The 17,327-nt window shown below is 46.7% G+C and overlaps 1 protein-coding gene across 1 annotated transcript in view; it reads left to right on the top strand.

The window, feature by feature from the left end:
• RPTOR (regulatory associated protein of MTOR complex 1) overlaps positions 1–17,327 on the top strand; it is a 418,321-nt gene that overhangs the window by 174,882 nt on the left and 226,112 nt on the right. The window contains exon 5 of the mRNA XM_030923092.1: positions 9,619–9,765. Within this exon, the coding sequence (XP_030778952.1) occupies positions 9,619–9,765 (147 nt within the window). The remainder of the gene's footprint in view (positions 1–9,618; positions 9,766–17,327) is intronic.

Below are 17,327 nucleotides of genomic sequence, written 5' to 3'. Positions count from 1 at the left end.
CCTTGGGTCCTCGTTAAAATGGGTGTAGTGATAGAATTGTCATTCATTTAAAGGGTGTGGCATGTTCTTGGCATGTTGCAAAGTGCTATCGTCATCATCGTCATCGTCATCATCACTGAGTTTGGAAGAGGCAATGATACGTTTTATTTTTCCCTTCTCAAATTTTTGAATTTGAGGTGTCACAGGCAATCAAGTGAAAATAACCAACTCTCTTAGAGGTGGTAGTTGCAGCTGAAGATTTTTGGGACTTCAATGTTGTAATATTTAAAACCCGGGAGTTATATTTGATTGCCTGGGAGAAGATGTGGAATAAGAACAGAACAGGCCCCTGATAATCAGTTTTTAAGGGGAGGGTGGAAGAGAGGGGTCCCAAGAGGGGAAGCTTTGGAAGAACGAGCTGAGACAGCCAGAGACCTGGGGACGGAGTGCGTGTTTGAGGGGAGACGGCGCAGAGAAGACAAGTGGGGGCAGGAATGGGAGAGACCATGGGATGCAGCATGTGAACAGTTGACTGTATTCACTAAATTTTGGAGAGCAGTTAGGATCAAAACTAGATTTTCATTTTTTAAAACCAATTTGAAATAATGTTAAATGTACACGAGAGTTGCAGAGGCAGCACAGAGAGCTTCTGTGTGTCCTTCAGCCATCTACCCAGTGTCAGCCTCTTACATGACCTCAGTACAGCAATTAAATCTAAGAAACGTGTGTTGTTACAGCACTGCCAATCACACACAGCCTCCGTGGTGCCTGCAGCTTTGCTGCTGTAATCGTCTGTGTGTCTTGTGGTCCAGCCCAGGCCCCACCCGCACTGGCTGCCTCGTCCTCTGGTCCTCCCAGGCTGGGATGATTCCTCAGCTGTTTCTTGTCTTTCATGACCATGACACTGTAAGATGCTGCTCAGGTGTTTGGAGGATGCCCCTCTCTTTGGGTTTGTCTGGTGTGTTCTCATATGAGACTGAGGATCCAAGTTTGGGGAAGAAGAATGCAGATGGGTTATTCTCAGTGCATCAGGCCCGGGGGCGCATGGTATATGTGATTCTTATTACTGCAGGTACCAACCTTGATCACTCGGCTGAAGTGGTGCCTTGTGTGTTTCTCCAGTGTGAAGTAATTGCTTTCTTCTTTGTAATTCATAAGCATTTGAAGAAGATACTTTGAGAGTATGCAGATATCCTGTTTCTCCTTAAACTTCCACGCCCTGATTCTAACATCCATGCATAATTACTGCCCTGGTGTTCTAATGGTGGTGCTGTACCTCCCTATTTCCTTCCACGTTTAGTAATTGGAATTACTCTGTATGAAATAATTGTTGCTTCTTTTGTTTATTTACTTGGTTGTTTGTTTATATCCATATGGAGTCACTAATACTTATTTTACTTTTTGGGTTATAATCCATTATTATTATTATTTATTTTGTTACTGAAATTGTTTCAACTTTGACCACTGACACACCTCCTAGTATTTTCTCTGTCACAGCCCTGGATCAACCATTTCTCCAAGGATCTTTGGCTTTTTTGAGATTGGTATTTAGAAACCAAGATGTGGCCTCTTTGTGTGCTTGTTACTACTGGAGCATTAGTGTTACTAGGCCTAGGCCCTCTCCATGGACATAGCTAAGTGATGTATTTGTGTGTAGTAAGCTAAAAACACATGCATATTGATTTGCACATCTATGTACAGGTATGGAAACTAGATTTTAATGACTAAACAGGAGGTAAGGGACTAGGGACTGGAATAGACTGATCTTTCCAGAAGTTTGGTGATACTGCTGAATAGCGTTGTTTTTTCTAGCTTTCTCTGTAATGCGATTGTTGCAGTAAATAAATAGAGAGCATGTGATTAGAGGAGGCTCTCTGCTGGGGGACCTTGAAGAAGGAACAAGGCTAAAGAGGGGTGTTTAGTTTCTGCAAGAGGTAACTTACGTCTGTAGATAGAAGAAGGGGGTTGCTGAAGAAAGTATAAATCAGTGGAGTAGAGGATGAGAAATGGGAAGGTATGAGAAGATAATTCAGGACAGAGATAGAGCGTTTGACTTGGCAAGCCCAAGCACACCTCTCTGAGACGTGGGAGGGAAGGAGAGGTGAATACAAATGTGGCAGAGCTTTGAAGCTGGACATGAGAGCTGGTTCCCCCTGGAGCCTGTCTCCTGTTCAGTGAGAAGCCAGGCCGTGTCCTGAGAGGTGGGGGCCATGAGTGTTAGGATGGAAGGGTCAGGAGAGAGGAGACATGGCAACCCACCCCCTTCCTCATGTTTACTCCCTGGCATAGTTGGCATTTTTCTTTATGTTGAGGAAAACGCTGCTATGATCTGATTAGTAGGTGCTAAATACCCCAGTTTGTATAAAGTAGGATGGTATCTTTGCAGGGCTAATGAAGTGACCAAATCAGGTTTGGGTAACGCCACCTGGAGATCCATGTCCTTCAGCTGATGGCAGTCTTCCTGCGCATCCCAGCTGTCCACAGAGATGCTTGCAAATTCTCGCATCCCAACAGCGGCGATGCCAGAAATTTCCAGGCTCTTATCTACCTGCTTAGCCTCTGGGGTTGGGGTTGGGACACCCCACCTGCCCTTCCAGAGGGTGACTGTCTGCCCCTGTCCAGTGTGCCCCCCTGCTCCCTCCTCTGTGTAGTGTCAGAGCTGCTGTGCCTGGATCTGAGGAGGCGCGGTGGGAAGGGAAGACGTCCACACGACCCTTGTGCTTGCCTTTTCAGCTGGAGCACGGGGTGGCGGCACCGTGTTGTTCTGCCCACCTCACCCACTGGGATGCAAACTTCCTGAGGCCAGGGCTTCTTCCTGCCATGCCTTGCCACCATGCCCCTTGCCTCCCCTGGGACATTCTCTTCTTTGTAGTCGTCTGGTGTGTGAGGGATTTTGCGTTTTGTCTTCTGCCCTGTAATTTAAAGGGATAAAACGCTCACATTTAACTCAAGCCAAAACCCAGTTTCAGTCTTTCCACCAGAAATCCCTGAGATGTGGAATTGTGGGAAGCTCCTTGGAGGCTGCTGGGCTGCACTCTGTGGGAAGATGGCCTGCAGGCTTCAGTGGGCTGGGCTCTCCCGGCCATGGCTGCCTTGGTGGCTAACTCAGGCTGCGGCGACAGACTAGTGAGGCAGGCGGACTCTTCCCTGATGTTTAATATAACCTGACAGATAAAGTGGATTCGTAATGAATAAATTATCTAAAACCCATTTCTATTTCTTTGTTTGAAATGAAAACATGGCCTTGAATATGTTTATTGGAGAGAAGGAAGAGACGCTTTGATTAGGAATTCTCTGTACTTTTAGTTTTGGGTCAAGAAGAAACGAAAACCATTGGCCACAAGCTCTTGGGTGTTCCAGGCAGCCTTCAGTGTATTCAGGTGGCTTCTCCGTTCTCGGCTGGTGCGGGTTGGTGCAGCCGGGATGACAGGAATATTCCACAGGACGGCGAGGAGTGACTGTACTGTGGACGGTGTTTCTGTCCCTGCAGCCGGGCCTGGGAGGCTGCCGTTTGCTGGTTTTCAGGGCCATAATTCTGGCCTGGAGCTTGACAAATGACCCAGGACCTCTGAGATGGGAAATGAGGTCTGCATCCCCTGTTCTAATCAGGATTCGCTGTCAAAGGTCATTTTCCACACTGCGGCTTAATAGAGTTGGTTTTATATTCCCTGAGGGATCAGACTTCCAAATGGTTGCCGTCTCACTAACTGTAATGTATACAGCTCATGTTTGAAAGGAAATCACCTCTCCCCCAAGGCAGCGGTTCTCAACCAGGAAAACTTTTCCTCTCAGGGGACACTGGGACATTTGGCAATGTCCAGCGACCTGGAGATTGTCACATCTAGGTATGCAGGGTGGCTAGGTGGTGCTGCGGAGATTGTGTGGTGCACAGGACAGCCCCACAAGGAGCGACCCGGACCCAAATCGCCCTGGTGCTGAGAGGGACAGATGCCGCTCACAGAGAAGCCACCACAGAGGCCCGCATCCAAGCAGGCTTCCCAGGGCAGGTGGGGCCGGGAAAGCTGTTCCGTGGTGCAGCATCCCAGTGGCTCTTACGGGGTAAAAGCCCCCCTTAGAAGTAAAAGTCCTGAAGCCGAGACCAACTGGGGCTATCCACGGCCCTGTGCCGTGCTGCCTCCTGAACGCACGCTGGGAGCTGGAGACAGTCCAGCCTCAGCAGGACTGGGCCCCGAGGACCCCGCCTGTAACCTGGCGCTGGCTGCCTGCAGATCACGGGGCGTGGAGGGAGAGGCTGCCAGTGCTGTCCTAGTGTAGCAGCACCTCGTGGTCACGACGGATCATCTTTCTGAACTTTGCACCTCAGACATTTAAAATGGAGATTTTGATTTTGGCAAATGTGGAAAATAGATTTCAGCTCAAAAAGCAAGACCTGAGAACATGGTGTGTTCAAGTGTCTTTCATTTCAGGCTGCTTTGCAGCCTTGGGCCCTTGGGACTTGTACCTAGAAGGCAGTAAAGATGACAGCAGCCCCCGTTTTACTGATGGTGGCTCAGAGGACATTGTGAGATGGCTGGAGGGTCAGGGCTGTGCAAGTTGTATTCAGATGCTGTTCGCTAAGCCCAGAACATTATAGGAGGTAAATAAATAGCACACAGTGTTCTGGGGGTAGAAAGATGAGCCCATTTCCCAGGCTGCTGCCACAGTCCTTTCTCCTGTCAGCGTGGGAGGTGACCCTGCCCAATTAAAGGATGTCTTTTGGCCCTTCTTTCCCCTGGCAGCAGCATGGAAGTGGGTGGGGGAGGAGAGGAGCACGCTTCCTCCCACCCCTGGGGACTTGTGAGCACAGTCTGCAAGCTCTGACTCCAGGAGGAGGCGTGGTGAAGTGCACTTCTGACCACGTCATGCTCCGAGAACATGGACGCTGCACCTCTGACCACGTCACGCTCCGAGAACGTGGACACTGCATCTCCGACCATGACCACGTCTTGTTCTGAGAACGTGGACGCCAGACTTCTGAACATGTCATGCTCCGAGAACGTGGACGCTGCACCTCTGACCACGTCACGCTCCGAGAACGTGGACGCTGCACCTCTGACCATTTCACACTCCAAGAACGTGGATGCTGCACCTCTGTCTATGTCATGCTCCGAGAACGTGGATGGTGCACCTCTGACCACATCATGATCCGAGAATGTGGGCACTGCACCTCTGACTATGACCGCGTCGTGTCCTGAGTATGTGGACACCGGACTCCTGACCACGTCACGCTCCGAGAACATGGACGCTGCACCTCTGACCACGTCACGCCCCAAGAACGTGGACGCTGCACCTCTGACCACGTCATGCTCCGAGAACGTGGACGCTGCACCTCTGACCACGTCACGCTCCGAGAACATAGATGCTGCACCTCTGACCACGTCACGCTCCGAGAATGTGGACACTGCACCTCTGACTATGACCACATCATGTTCTGAGAACGTGGACACTGGACTTCTGACCACGTCATGCTCCGAGAACGTGGACGCTGCACCTCTGACCGTGTCACTCTCCGAGAACGTGGACGCTGCACTTCTGACCACGTTGCGCTGGCCAGAATTTGGGTGCGGGACAGACTTCACTGGAAAGGAAACTGGGCAATGTGCTCAGCTACAACTGCTTTAGAGGAGAGATAAAATCAGATATTAGACTAGCAATCTCTGCCACACTGGCATTTAGATAATTTTCAGCTTTTTTGCCAGCCAAAACATTTCATGTACAAATGCAAGTCTTTCTACAGGATGGATATCTAGAAGTAATCAGAAGGAATGTGCCTTAACCATTTTTATAAGTACTTCCCAATTGCCTTCCATAAAAGCTTCATTAATTTACATTCCCACCATTGATGAATGAGTGCCCTGCATCCTTCAACAGTGGGGCATTATTCACATTTTATCCTGCTTTCCAGTTTGCTGGATAAAAATGGAGTAGATGAATGAATGGATGGTTGGATGGATGGATGGATGGATGGATCAATAGGTAGACAGATAGATTCTCATTGTAATTTGCATTTCTTTTTTTTTTTTTTTTTTTTTTGAGATGGAGTCTTGCTCTGTCGCCTGGGCTGGAGTGCAGTGGCCGGATCTCAGCTCACTGCAAGCTCCGCCTCCCGGGTTCACGCCATTCTCCTGCCTCAGCCTCCCAAGTAGCTGGGACTACAGGCGCCGCCACCTCGCCTGGCTAGTTTTTTTTTTTTTTTTTTGAGACGGAGTCTCACTCTATCGCCCAGGCTGGAGTGCAGTGGCCGGATCTCAGCTCACTGCAAGCTCCGCCTCCCGGGTTTACGCCATTCTCCTGCCTCAGTCTCCCGAGTAGCTGGGACTACAGGCGCCCGCCACCTCGCCCGGCTAGTTTTTTGTATTTTTTAGTAGAGACGGGGTTTCACCGTGTTAGCCAGGATGGTCTCGATCTCCTGACCTCGTGATCCGCCCGTCTCAGCCTCCCAAAGTGCTGGGATTACAGGCTTGAGCCACCGCGCCCGGCTTGTAATTTGCATTTCTAATCAGGAGCATGAAACTCAGAGTCGTTGATGATTCCTCTTTCTTCTGCGAATGGACTGTGTGTGTGTGTTGTCTGTTTGTTGTTGTTTCGTCCCTTTGTTGATCTGCGCAGAAGTTTATGTAAGACACATCTAAAAACTTCCCTGTCTTGTACTGTGTACCTCCTTTCTTTAAAATTGCTAGTCACTGATATGTGTCTTTATTGGAATTACAGATTTTTTATCTTACTGTATCAGTCAGTCTCAAGACTTAGTAGGTTTTGTGACTTGCTTAATTGAGGCCTTTCATATGCCAAAATAAATGAAATTTTTTTGTGCTTTTACATGTAGGTTGTCAGTCCACTCTGATTGTGTGTGCGTGCGTGCGTGTGTGTGTGTGTGTGTGTGTGTGTGTGTGTGCGCTCATATAGCAATACCAAATGGCGGGTTAGAGTTTCCAGCATCACTTATTGAATTGTTAATTCCTTCTTTGCAGATTTAAAATGCTGTCCTCGTTAGAGTTACACGTGTGTCTCTGTTTCTGGGCTCTCTCTTTTCTGTTGATTTGTTTGTCTCCCTCACTAATACCATCCTGTAATTACCATAGATTTATAGTATCTTTAATATCTGGCAGTGTGAGTCCCTATTCATTATTCTTTATTAATTTTTTTTTTACTCTTGTGCTTTTTTTTTTCCTCTGTACTCTATAATCATCTTGTGAAATTCCATTAATGGAAAAAACCCAGCAGATATTTTGATTAGACTTGCACTGACTGTTTGGATTCATTAGGCAAGAACTGACATCTCTCAAATCCTTCAGTGGGTTTATTTACAGAGAGCATTTCCAGGTGTTCTGTTACAGTGTAGTGATTATAAACAGTCCACCAAACGCAGACACTTTAACAACATTTTCGGTAGCGTGGAGTCCTGCCCATGATGTACATGTCTCCATACACCCCTCACACACCTGTGCTGTTGGTATCCTGCATCATCACGTCTGAGATATAACTTACGTCTGAGATGTAGCTTATGTCTGAAATGTAACTTTTGTCTGCTTCTTTGCTGCGCGCGGACAAAGCTTCTGCAGGCTGCCTCCGTGCCATACTTCCCCAGGCTTTGCTTGGTCTTCTGGCCTTCTGTCCCTTTCCTCTTGAGTTATAAACAATCCAGGCAGTGCCAGCGGCAGGATGCTGAGAAACAAGCTCACTTTTGCTGGGAGTTTGATTTTTGCCGATTTCTGGGAATTTGATTTCTGCCACAGCTTCACTACTTGACACTCTTGATGTCCAAGGAAAGGTAAATAATGAACGTGTTCTGTGGAGAATTCCTTAAAAGTGTTAGCTTTGTGTGCAAATTGTAAGTGTTTCTCAGGTGAGATGAGAACATTCTTCTCTGCATTTACAGAATCACTAGTGTCTGTTCAAGGGCTGAACAGTACAGTGTGTTCGGAAAAATGTTTCGCTTAGCGGATTAGTGTTAGTAGGTTATTGTTCTGTGATTGAAATACATTTATACAGCCAAACTCACTTATACCCTTTAAGTATGATCTTTCAAAAGTCATCTCAATGACAAAGTGCTTATGGGCCTCTCTGAAATTAAAGGGACAGTGGCATGCAAATTGGAGGACCCGACCAACTCTTCAGAGCTCCCCTTCCTTGTAAATGAGGTGTGTGTTGTGTTATATAAACACAGAGATGAGACAGAGTAAAAGGACAAATGGAGACATGGAGTGGCGAGCACATGTGTGAGGCAGCTGTGGATCCATGGAGGCCCCACGGTGGGAACTGAGACAGCTGTGAGACCCGTGGTGGGAGGCCCTGCAGTGGAAACTGAGGCAGCTGTGGATCCATGGAGGGAGGCCCCACAGTGGGAACTCAGACAGCTGTGAGACCCATGGAGGGAGGCCCCACGGTGGGAACTCAGCCGTGAGACCCATGGAGGGAGGTCCCACGGTGGGAACTGAGACAGCTGTGGGGTCCATGGAGGGAGGCACCGTGGGGTACATGAGGGAGGCCCTTTGGTGGGAACTGAGACAGCTGTGGATCCATGGAGGGAGGCCCTGCAGTGGGAACTGAAACAGCTGTGAGACCCATGGAGGGAGGCCCTGCAGTGGAAACTGAGGCAGCTGTGGATCCATGGAGGGAGGCCTCACGGTGGGAACTCAGACAGCCGTGAGACCCATGGAGGGAGGTCCCATGGTGAGAACTGAGACAGCTGTGGGGTCCATGGAGGGAGGCACCGTGGGGTACATGAGGGAGGCCCTTTGGTGGGAACTGAGACAGCTGTGGATCCATGGAGGGAGGTCCCACGGTGGGAACTGAGACAGCTGTGGGTCCTTGGAGGCAGGCACCATGGGGTACCTGAGGGAGGCCCTTCAGTGGGAACTGAGACCGCTGTGGGTCCATCGAGGGAGACCCTGTGGTGGGAACTGAGGCAGCTGTGGTTCCATGGAGGGAGGTCCCCACAGTGGGAACTGAGACAGCTGTGGGGTCTATGGAGGGAGGTCCCACGGTGGGAACTGGGCTGTGGGGTCCATGCAGGGAGGCCCCACAGTGGCAACTGAGACAAGTTTAAGTAGTTGACCAGCAGCTGAACCCAGTGGCAGTTGCGGAGAAGCCTGGGGCTCGGGATGATGACTTCAGCAGCCACCGGGTGTGGGCACTACTGGAGTAAAGCAGCATCTGAGGAGATGTGGAGAAGTTCAGTTTGATGGTTTTTGTTTTTGTTTTTGGAGACTGAGTCTCTCTTTGTCGCCCAGGCTGGAGTACAACGGTGCCATCTTGGCTCACTATAACCTCCGCCTCCCAGGTTCAAGTGATTCTCCTGCCTCAGCTCCCAAGTTGCTGGCTTTACAGGCGCCCTTCACCGCGTCTGGCCAATTTTGTATTTTTCGTAGAGACTGGGTTTCACCATGTTGGTCAGGCTGGTCTCGAACTCCTGACCTCAGGTGATCCGCCCGCCTCAGCCTCCCAAAGTGCTGGGATTACAGGTGTGAGCCACTGCACCTAGCCAGTTTGCTGTTTTTATAGTTTTGTATAAAGGCTAACTCAGCGTCTCTCCAGCAACCAGGCTCAATGTGTGTGCCTTTTGTGACGTGCAGTATTCACCAGCAGCCCTTATTCCTGAGATGCACACGTAACGAGTGCACTTTGTGTGTTTTCTAGAACTACACGCAGTACATCCCTCTGTCCATATATGACCTGCAGACATGGATGGGCAGCCCCTCGATCTTCGTCTATGACTGTTCCAATGCTGGCTTGATCGTCAAGTCCTTCAAGCAGTTCGCACTACAGCGGGAGCAGGAGCTGGAGGTGAGCGCTCTGGTGCTCGGAGAGCGGTGTGGGGTTTGCCTTTGTTTTCCCTAGGGTTGGGGTTTGGGTGGGGAGGTTGGGAGGTGTTGGACATTCTCTGAATGGAGCAGGGCTCAGAATGCCAAGGGCAGGATGGCATATTCAATGCCGGGAGCTAGGGAGGCACTCAGCACACTTTTATTTTTGAAACATGTTCTGTTACAGCCCAGGCTGGAGTGCGGTGGTGCCATCTCCGGGCACTGCAGTGTCTGTCACCTGAGCCCAAGCAATCTTCCCTTCTCAGCCTTCGAGAGGTTGAGACTGCAGGTGCACGCCACACCGCCATGCCTAGCTAATTTTTGTAGATTTTGTAGAGGTGGGGTTTCACCATGTTTCTCAGGCTGGTCTCAAACTCCTGAGCTCAAGCAGTGCATGTGCCTCAGCATACAAAGTTCTGGGATTACAGGCTTGAGCCACTGTGCCCAGCCCAGTACAAACTTACAGGCTTATTTTTACATCTCATTTTACTCAATGTCATTTTTAATCCAAACATTAATTGATAACATTACTAGGGTCGATTTGTGCTCCAACAGTCTCTGCCTCCAAGATAAATGTGAAAATAAAGCAGACACGTTTATTTTAGGAGACATGGACCCACAGCTTCAGTTCCACGGTCTTCACTTCCACCAGTGCCTTTGTTACTGCCCCAGTTTCTTTTTCTGTTGTGTTAAAAAAAAAAAAAATCCCCTGACAACCACTAAGCTAAAATGATAGAAAACAAACGAAAACAGCTGCCATTGGTAGCTCCCCCTTCAAAAAGCGGAGAGCCTCTGCACCGCTCTGATAATGAAGAGACATTTTGCTTGGTTGTTTTAATTAATATTTGATGTTTGAATTAAACAGTGAATTCTGAGGACAAATTGAAGAGGCAGTTTCAATTAAGAGGCCTCCATCTTGTGGCCTGCACAAGAGTGTCAGAATGAAACATTTTGCAGCCTCAGGGGGGTCATGCGTTCTGACTGGTTGCAGTATAAGAAATTCTCAATTTAGGAGCAAAAATGGTCTTGAGTATGTTTCCTCAAGCCTTTTTGAGTATATTCCATTTTAATGTATTATGTTTTCACATTTCATCAGAGGAAAATGCTGAAACAATCGGCAACAAAATTTGAAATTCTGTTTGGTAGACTTTCATGTTAATGTGTGTACAGTTGAATATTTTATATTTATTAAGTCTTTATGTGAGACACTGCAAAAGAGTGATTAAGTATAAGCGCTTTGTCCGTGAAAAAGGGTCCACACGCAACGCGTCTGTTTGTTTCTATGGTGAGGGAAGAAAGATCCAGGTTTGTGTGATCAGATTTTCCCCTTGCTTTTAGGCATTTCGTCTTGGCTTACCCAGGGGACAGGTTATCTAATGAGCATTAAGGAATTCAAAGCATTGAGAGGTAATTTATTTTTTCTTGCATCAAGTAATAAATATTGCCCCCAAAAAAGGCAGATTTTTACATTTATAATATGTAAATAAAAATGCCACAGAATCCTTCCTGAGCTCACCAGATTTATGGGCTGTAGAGTGGCTAAGGGAAAGACCAATCCATCAGCCTTAGTTAATTAAAACATGTTAAATGGAGACCCGCCCCCCTTTCAGCAGAAAACCAGCACCTCCAGCTCATGCATAATATCAAATGTTTGCATCCCAGCGCTTTGAGCATGTGCTCCGGCGGTACCGTGTGTGCTCGCTGTATGTTGCCAGGGATTAATCAGCCTAAGACACTGTTCATTTCATCAAGTGTAACAGAAAAGATTCCCATGCATCTTTTTTTAGGGGAAAAAAATGTTTAATTGACTCATTCCACACGAACGAGATCAGATGAAAAATATGTTAACTGAGTTGGCAAATAGATGGCAAGGCAACGCGATACCGTATGTCTTTAATTAGCTCTGATTTTTATCTTCGTTCTTTTCTTTAATTACAATGTAGATCAGTCTTATGTGTTTCTATTACACTTACTAATATTAGCTATTGTTCACTTGGTCTCTTACATAAACAGTGGAAATTAAAATGGTAAAATTAGCTCCTAGCTAATATCTTAATGTTCATTTTAGTCATTTTACTATCTGCTAGAGAAACAGCAATCCTGTGCAGCCTGTTAGGGTTTTTCTTTTAAAATATTTTTTGCCTCTTTACAGCTGGTCAAATTCTTCGTAAATTTACAATATGTTTTAATACTTTTTATTGTATGACATGTGAGCTGAAAGAAATTGACAGGTGACTGATTTGTTCTAGTGTTAAAGAATTGATTAAATGTAATGCAAGAAAATGGTTATTTGAACCAGAAAGCCTCCAAATAATAAACATTAACACAAACATGAATGACATAAATGTTAAGAGATGATGATCAGCTTTCATATTCTTAGTGGCACAGTGCTTGTCCTGGGACCAGGAGGTTTATTTATTGTGTACTTCTCTCTCAGGAGTGCCGTAGGTAGTGTAGAAGATGACTTCATGAAAGCACAGGTACAGTGTTGCACACACATCAGACCATCAGAGCCAGAAAATGGCATCTCTGTCACTCAGTAATCCTGCTTATATTTGTCATTGTGTCATATTTCTTTGTAATTTAAAAATTAAGGATAATATTCAAGTCTCTCCGCTTTCAGTCTTCTTTTATAAATATTTATTTTTACCAAATTATTATATGCCATGGTTTGAAAAATCAAATAATACAGAAGGTTTATCATGAATAAAATAGTTCCTGGCCCCACACTTTCTCTGCTGAGAATCTGTGACCAAAGGCACCTCCTTTCCCTGTTTCCATTTCTAGTTCTTCCGGAGGGTGTCTGCTCTGTAGAGGACCTGCTGAGACCACTGCTTCTTGATTCGTCGATTTTAGGTTATCTGTGTGCTTTCTCTTAGGGTACAAACCAAGAACAGAGATGCCATTAAGTCCTGTTTAAAGAATGGAGAAACGGTGTGGAAGCCCGTTAGCAAAGAAGTCGATTACATGTAGATTCCATGCTGGTTTAAATTCTTATGTGTTATTTGTATTCAATAGTGAATTCTAAAGAGAAAATTCTAGATTGAAGAGGCTGCATCACTCACGACACCTTCTTGCTCCCCCCTTATTCCCTCTGTTGGGTTTCTCTATACTTTGTAACCTTTGCGGTTTTAAGTCATATCCTTATGCTTATATTTCCAGTTTTATCAGTAATGGGTCATTTATTCCATTTTCAAGGACTCTTAGCTTCCTTGTACTTTCTTCTCCCTTTTTTCTTTTACAGCTTCTGTTATCTGCACTTTTTGCGATTGTCTGTCGTTCTCTGACCCCGATTAACACCTCTGTGCTTGAGTGGAGATTGATTCTATAGGAAGACAAGCATTAAACCTCGTTACCTGATTATGGCCACATAAATATTGCTCACTTAGTGGCTAAATAGAGTACTGTGATTTCCATTTTTATAACTGTTTTTGTTTGTTTGCTTGTTTTTCCTGGACATTTCCTATTTTCTTCTTGAATTATCTACCATGTTGCCACTTCCACCACTGATAGATCCGTAAGGAGAGCGGCAGAGCACAGAAGGCACCCTCTCCCCTCGTGTCTTCCAAGCTCTCCTGCCTCGCTCAGCCGATGGTGCCTATGGCCTCCTCCCCAGCGTCAGCTGGCTCCCCTTTGTAACTCTCCGGGATCCATCCCTGTGTCTAGATCCCACTTCTTCCCTCTCTCGATTTTCTCCTTTGTTCTCCTAGAGGAAATCTTCAAGCACCACCCTAAGAAAGGATGTTTGGCGGTCTGAGACCGTCAGTATTTGAAGCAGTGGAAGTAATGAAAAATCTCATTACTGGGTTTTAGACAAATAGCAGTTTGTCTTTTTCACTAATAAGGTCTCTGAGGCAAATGATCGACTTTTCAGCAGTGCCCCTGGAGACCAGGCATCCTTGGCCAGCTGGGTTTATCCTCATGGTTGCGATATGCCCACCACATCTGCAGGTGTTCCATCTGCTTGGGAGGCAGGAGAAAATGGGGAAGGGGCAGTGCTGGCCACAGCTGTCTCTTTTATAAGGAAAGAACAGCCCGCCCTCTGTGTCTGTGGCTTCCACATCCTTGGAGTCAACTAACTGTGGCTCCAAGACATTCAGAAAAAAAAATTGCACTGTACTGAACATGTACACTTCTTCTCACCATGATTCCCTAAACAGTACAGTATAACAACTATGTTTATAGCATTCACATTGTAGTAGATGTTATAAGTAATCTAGAGATGATTTGAAGTACACCAAAATCTATGTGTAGGTTACATGCAAGCACCACACCATTTTTTATCTGTGCGTTGGCAGATTTTGGCATCTGTGGGGGGTCTAAGAACCAATACCCTGGGAATATTGAGGGATGACTGCAACAAGCCGACTTCGCTTTAGACGAAGTTGGCCAGAGCCAGGTCACGCAGCACCCCAGCTGTGGTTGAGGGGTGGCTAAAGGGAGTGGACTTGGGGGTGTCTGTGAGATAATCCAATGAGGACCATCAGCCACATTGCCTGGGTAATGTCATCATTCTAACTACATCCATTATGGATAGCGTAGATATGGAATGTTAGGCAATTTTCAGTCTTCCAATGGTAGCATTATTACTAGCAGTGGATGAGTAGATGTTCTTGATAAGTCTGCCACCTCCATCCAGATAAACGCCATAAGAGGAATATTTATTGTCATCGTACACAGTATATGTATTGACTGAGTTAGAGAGAGAGAAAAAAGAGAATTCAAATGTTTTTGTAACAACTTTTATCTTGGATACTAAATCCTTAGCCTATAAACTAGAAAGGAAGGTGAAGTCTTAAAGACACAGATGCTCTTGGAAACAGAGCCCATGAAGTCTTGTCCATCAGTTTCTTCTAGTGGATATTTCTCAAGGGCAGTCACAACTCACCATCACTGAAGACGGCAGTCAAGCCCGGAGTGAAATCTAGGTGAGTTTCTCTTTTTTTTAATGGGAGGCCAGTAGCGAATTCGGTTGGTGGTAAAGACAATAATGCCTTTCTTCTGCTGGGACAGCACAGGCTTGACTGCTCCAGTAAGTCTTGTTCTGCATGTAGCCATCTTTGTTTGGTTTGGGGCTGGAGCATAGGCAAGTTCTTGGTGGGAGCCATGAAAATAGCCTGAGAATGACTTCTGGAGAACAGGTTGCTGTGTGTCAGAAGAGTCTTGTATGAAAGTTCAGCCCTGGCCAGTGTGGTGGCTCATGCCTATAATCCCAGCACTTTAGAAGGCCGAAGTGGGCAGATGGCTTGAGTCCAGGAGTTCAAGACCAGCCTGGGCAGCATAGCAAAACCCCATCTCTACAAAAAATACAAAAGTTAGCCAGCTGTAGTGACATGCATGTGTCATCCCAGCTACTCTGGAGACCAAGGTGGAAGGGTCGCTTGAGCTCAGAGTTGGAGGCTGCAGTGAGCCGTGATTGTGCCACTGCATTGTGCCTGGGCAATAGCGTGAGACCCCCATCTCTTTAAAAAAAAAAAAAAAAAAGTTCAGCCCATGGATCACGGGCACAATTCACTTCTCCACTATTCCCCGACACTCTACAAGGCTTTTCTCAGGATGCTTCCGAGTAAATCATGTTTGTGTGGTGTCTCTAAACACGATTGTGTGGTCCAGTTCTGCCACCTCTAGCAGTACACTCCCAAAGCACAGAAACCTGTCAAACGGTCACTCACTGCCACGGCGAGAAGCTTGCTTGGGTCCACAGCATCCCTGAAGCTGCAGTGACTTAACTGCGGCCCCCCGGCCCCCAACCAATGTGAAAACCGATAGATGATACATTGGCTTCCTGCATTGATCCCCATAACTAAATTTTATGTGAAATAAATATTGTAATTCTGCCAAAAATGACTAACGTCTAGAATCTTCAAGTTTCCTCAAAAATATTAAATGCTTGTCTCACAGAACTAAGGTACTCACGTTCTGAAATCTTTGTCATTCCTTTGCTACTCCTGTAGATGCGCACACTGCATGCCTGGCATGGAATTCTGCAGCAAAAGGCAGTTCTCAGGCTGAAGGTTGTGATTGTAGTGATTGCTGAATACCATCAGTTCATTCTTTGGGTACCTCTCCACAGGTGTGTTTCTTGATCACCGTTTCCTAAATGGGAGTTTGTGTGTGTGAGTTTGCAAATCTTCTCCACGGACTTGCCATTGTCATGACATCTGTGATTCAGAGGAGGGATCTGCAGTGCCGATTCCACGGGAGCTCAGGCTGACCTGTGTTTCTCTTTCAAACGGTGATTTTCATAAGTGCTTCCCCTGTAATCTCATAGTTGGTTGTTTGTAGGCAGTAGGGACATGAGCTGTCATCTGTTATGTCACAACTGTATTAAGTGTTTCCTCTTTTCTAAGTTATCTCTGTTTCCTCCAGCATAATTTTTTTTCCTTTGGTTAATTTTGATTATTCTCTCTCATACTAGAGGTGTGTGATAATTTCATTGTTTCTCATATTTAAGAATGAAGAGAAGCTGCCCATCACTGCGTGTCTGTGTCAGGAAGCGTTGGCCAGAGGGCTTTGCTCGATGGGAAGTAGGGGACGCTGTCTGCTGCGCTGGGGACTCACTGACGCCCCCACACTGAGGTCTTTATTTCTCTGGGCTCTAAATGACCACACTAGCTGCCTTTAATTTTCCCCAGATACGTCAGTAACTCTAGAGGAAAAAAACTCCACCACCACCCTGAGTGCTTTCTGGGGAGGGTGGTGGTGGAGGATCATTGCAGGACACCTGGCTTCAGGCACACAGGTGAGACGTTGGCTGTCCTGATGGCAGGTCTTCAGGTAACCCATGCCTTCCAGCCCACACCACTCCAGGCTTGGGCACGGGGGCCGCCTTCCCATTTCCCTTCTCTGCATGCATTCTAGACACTTTCGATTCTTCTTCTTTTTTTTTTTTTGAGACGGAGTCTTGCTGTGCCGCCCAGGCTGGAGTGCAGTGGCCAGATCTCAGCTCACTGCAAGCTCCATCTCCCGGGTTTACGCCTTTCTCCTGCCTCAGCCTCCAGAGTAGCTGGGACTACAGGCGCCCGCCACCTCGCCCGGCTAGTTTTTTGTATTTTTTTAGTAGAGACGGGGTTTCACCGTGTTAGCCAGGATGGTCTCGATCTCCTGACCTCGTGATCCGCCCGCCTCAGCCTTCCAAAGTGCTGGGATTACAGGCTTGAGCCACCGCGCCCGGCCTCAATTCCTCTTTTTAACAAAAGTTGGCCAAAGTCATTTTACATACCTTATAGTTTATTTATAGTAAGCTGTAAGAACCCATACTTGTGAAGGTTTTCAAAATGTTAGAATATCTGCTCCCTGGTGTGAAGAAATGTGTCATGTAGTTGAAGCACATATATTCATTCTCTCTCTCTCTCTGTCACACACACACACACACACACACACACACACACACACACTCCACCACCACAACCGAAGAGAAACATTTTTCATTTAGCAGAAATGCTGCCATTTCCACTGTCTATGGCAGAAGGGGAGTTCATCCAAAACATACAGTAGAAACCCCTTTAATTGGAATCCACAGAACGACCATCCCCAAAGCCCCGC

The sequence above is a fragment of the Rhinopithecus roxellana genome, chromosome 19, assembly GCF_007565055.1.
Source record: "Rhinopithecus roxellana isolate Shanxi Qingling chromosome 19, ASM756505v1, whole genome shotgun sequence".
In the NCBI taxonomy this organism is placed as follows: Eukaryota; Metazoa; Chordata; class Mammalia; order Primates; family Cercopithecidae; genus Rhinopithecus; species Rhinopithecus roxellana.
The sequence above is the reverse complement of the archived record's forward strand: the minus strand, read 5'-3'. Positions and strand labels throughout refer to the sequence as shown.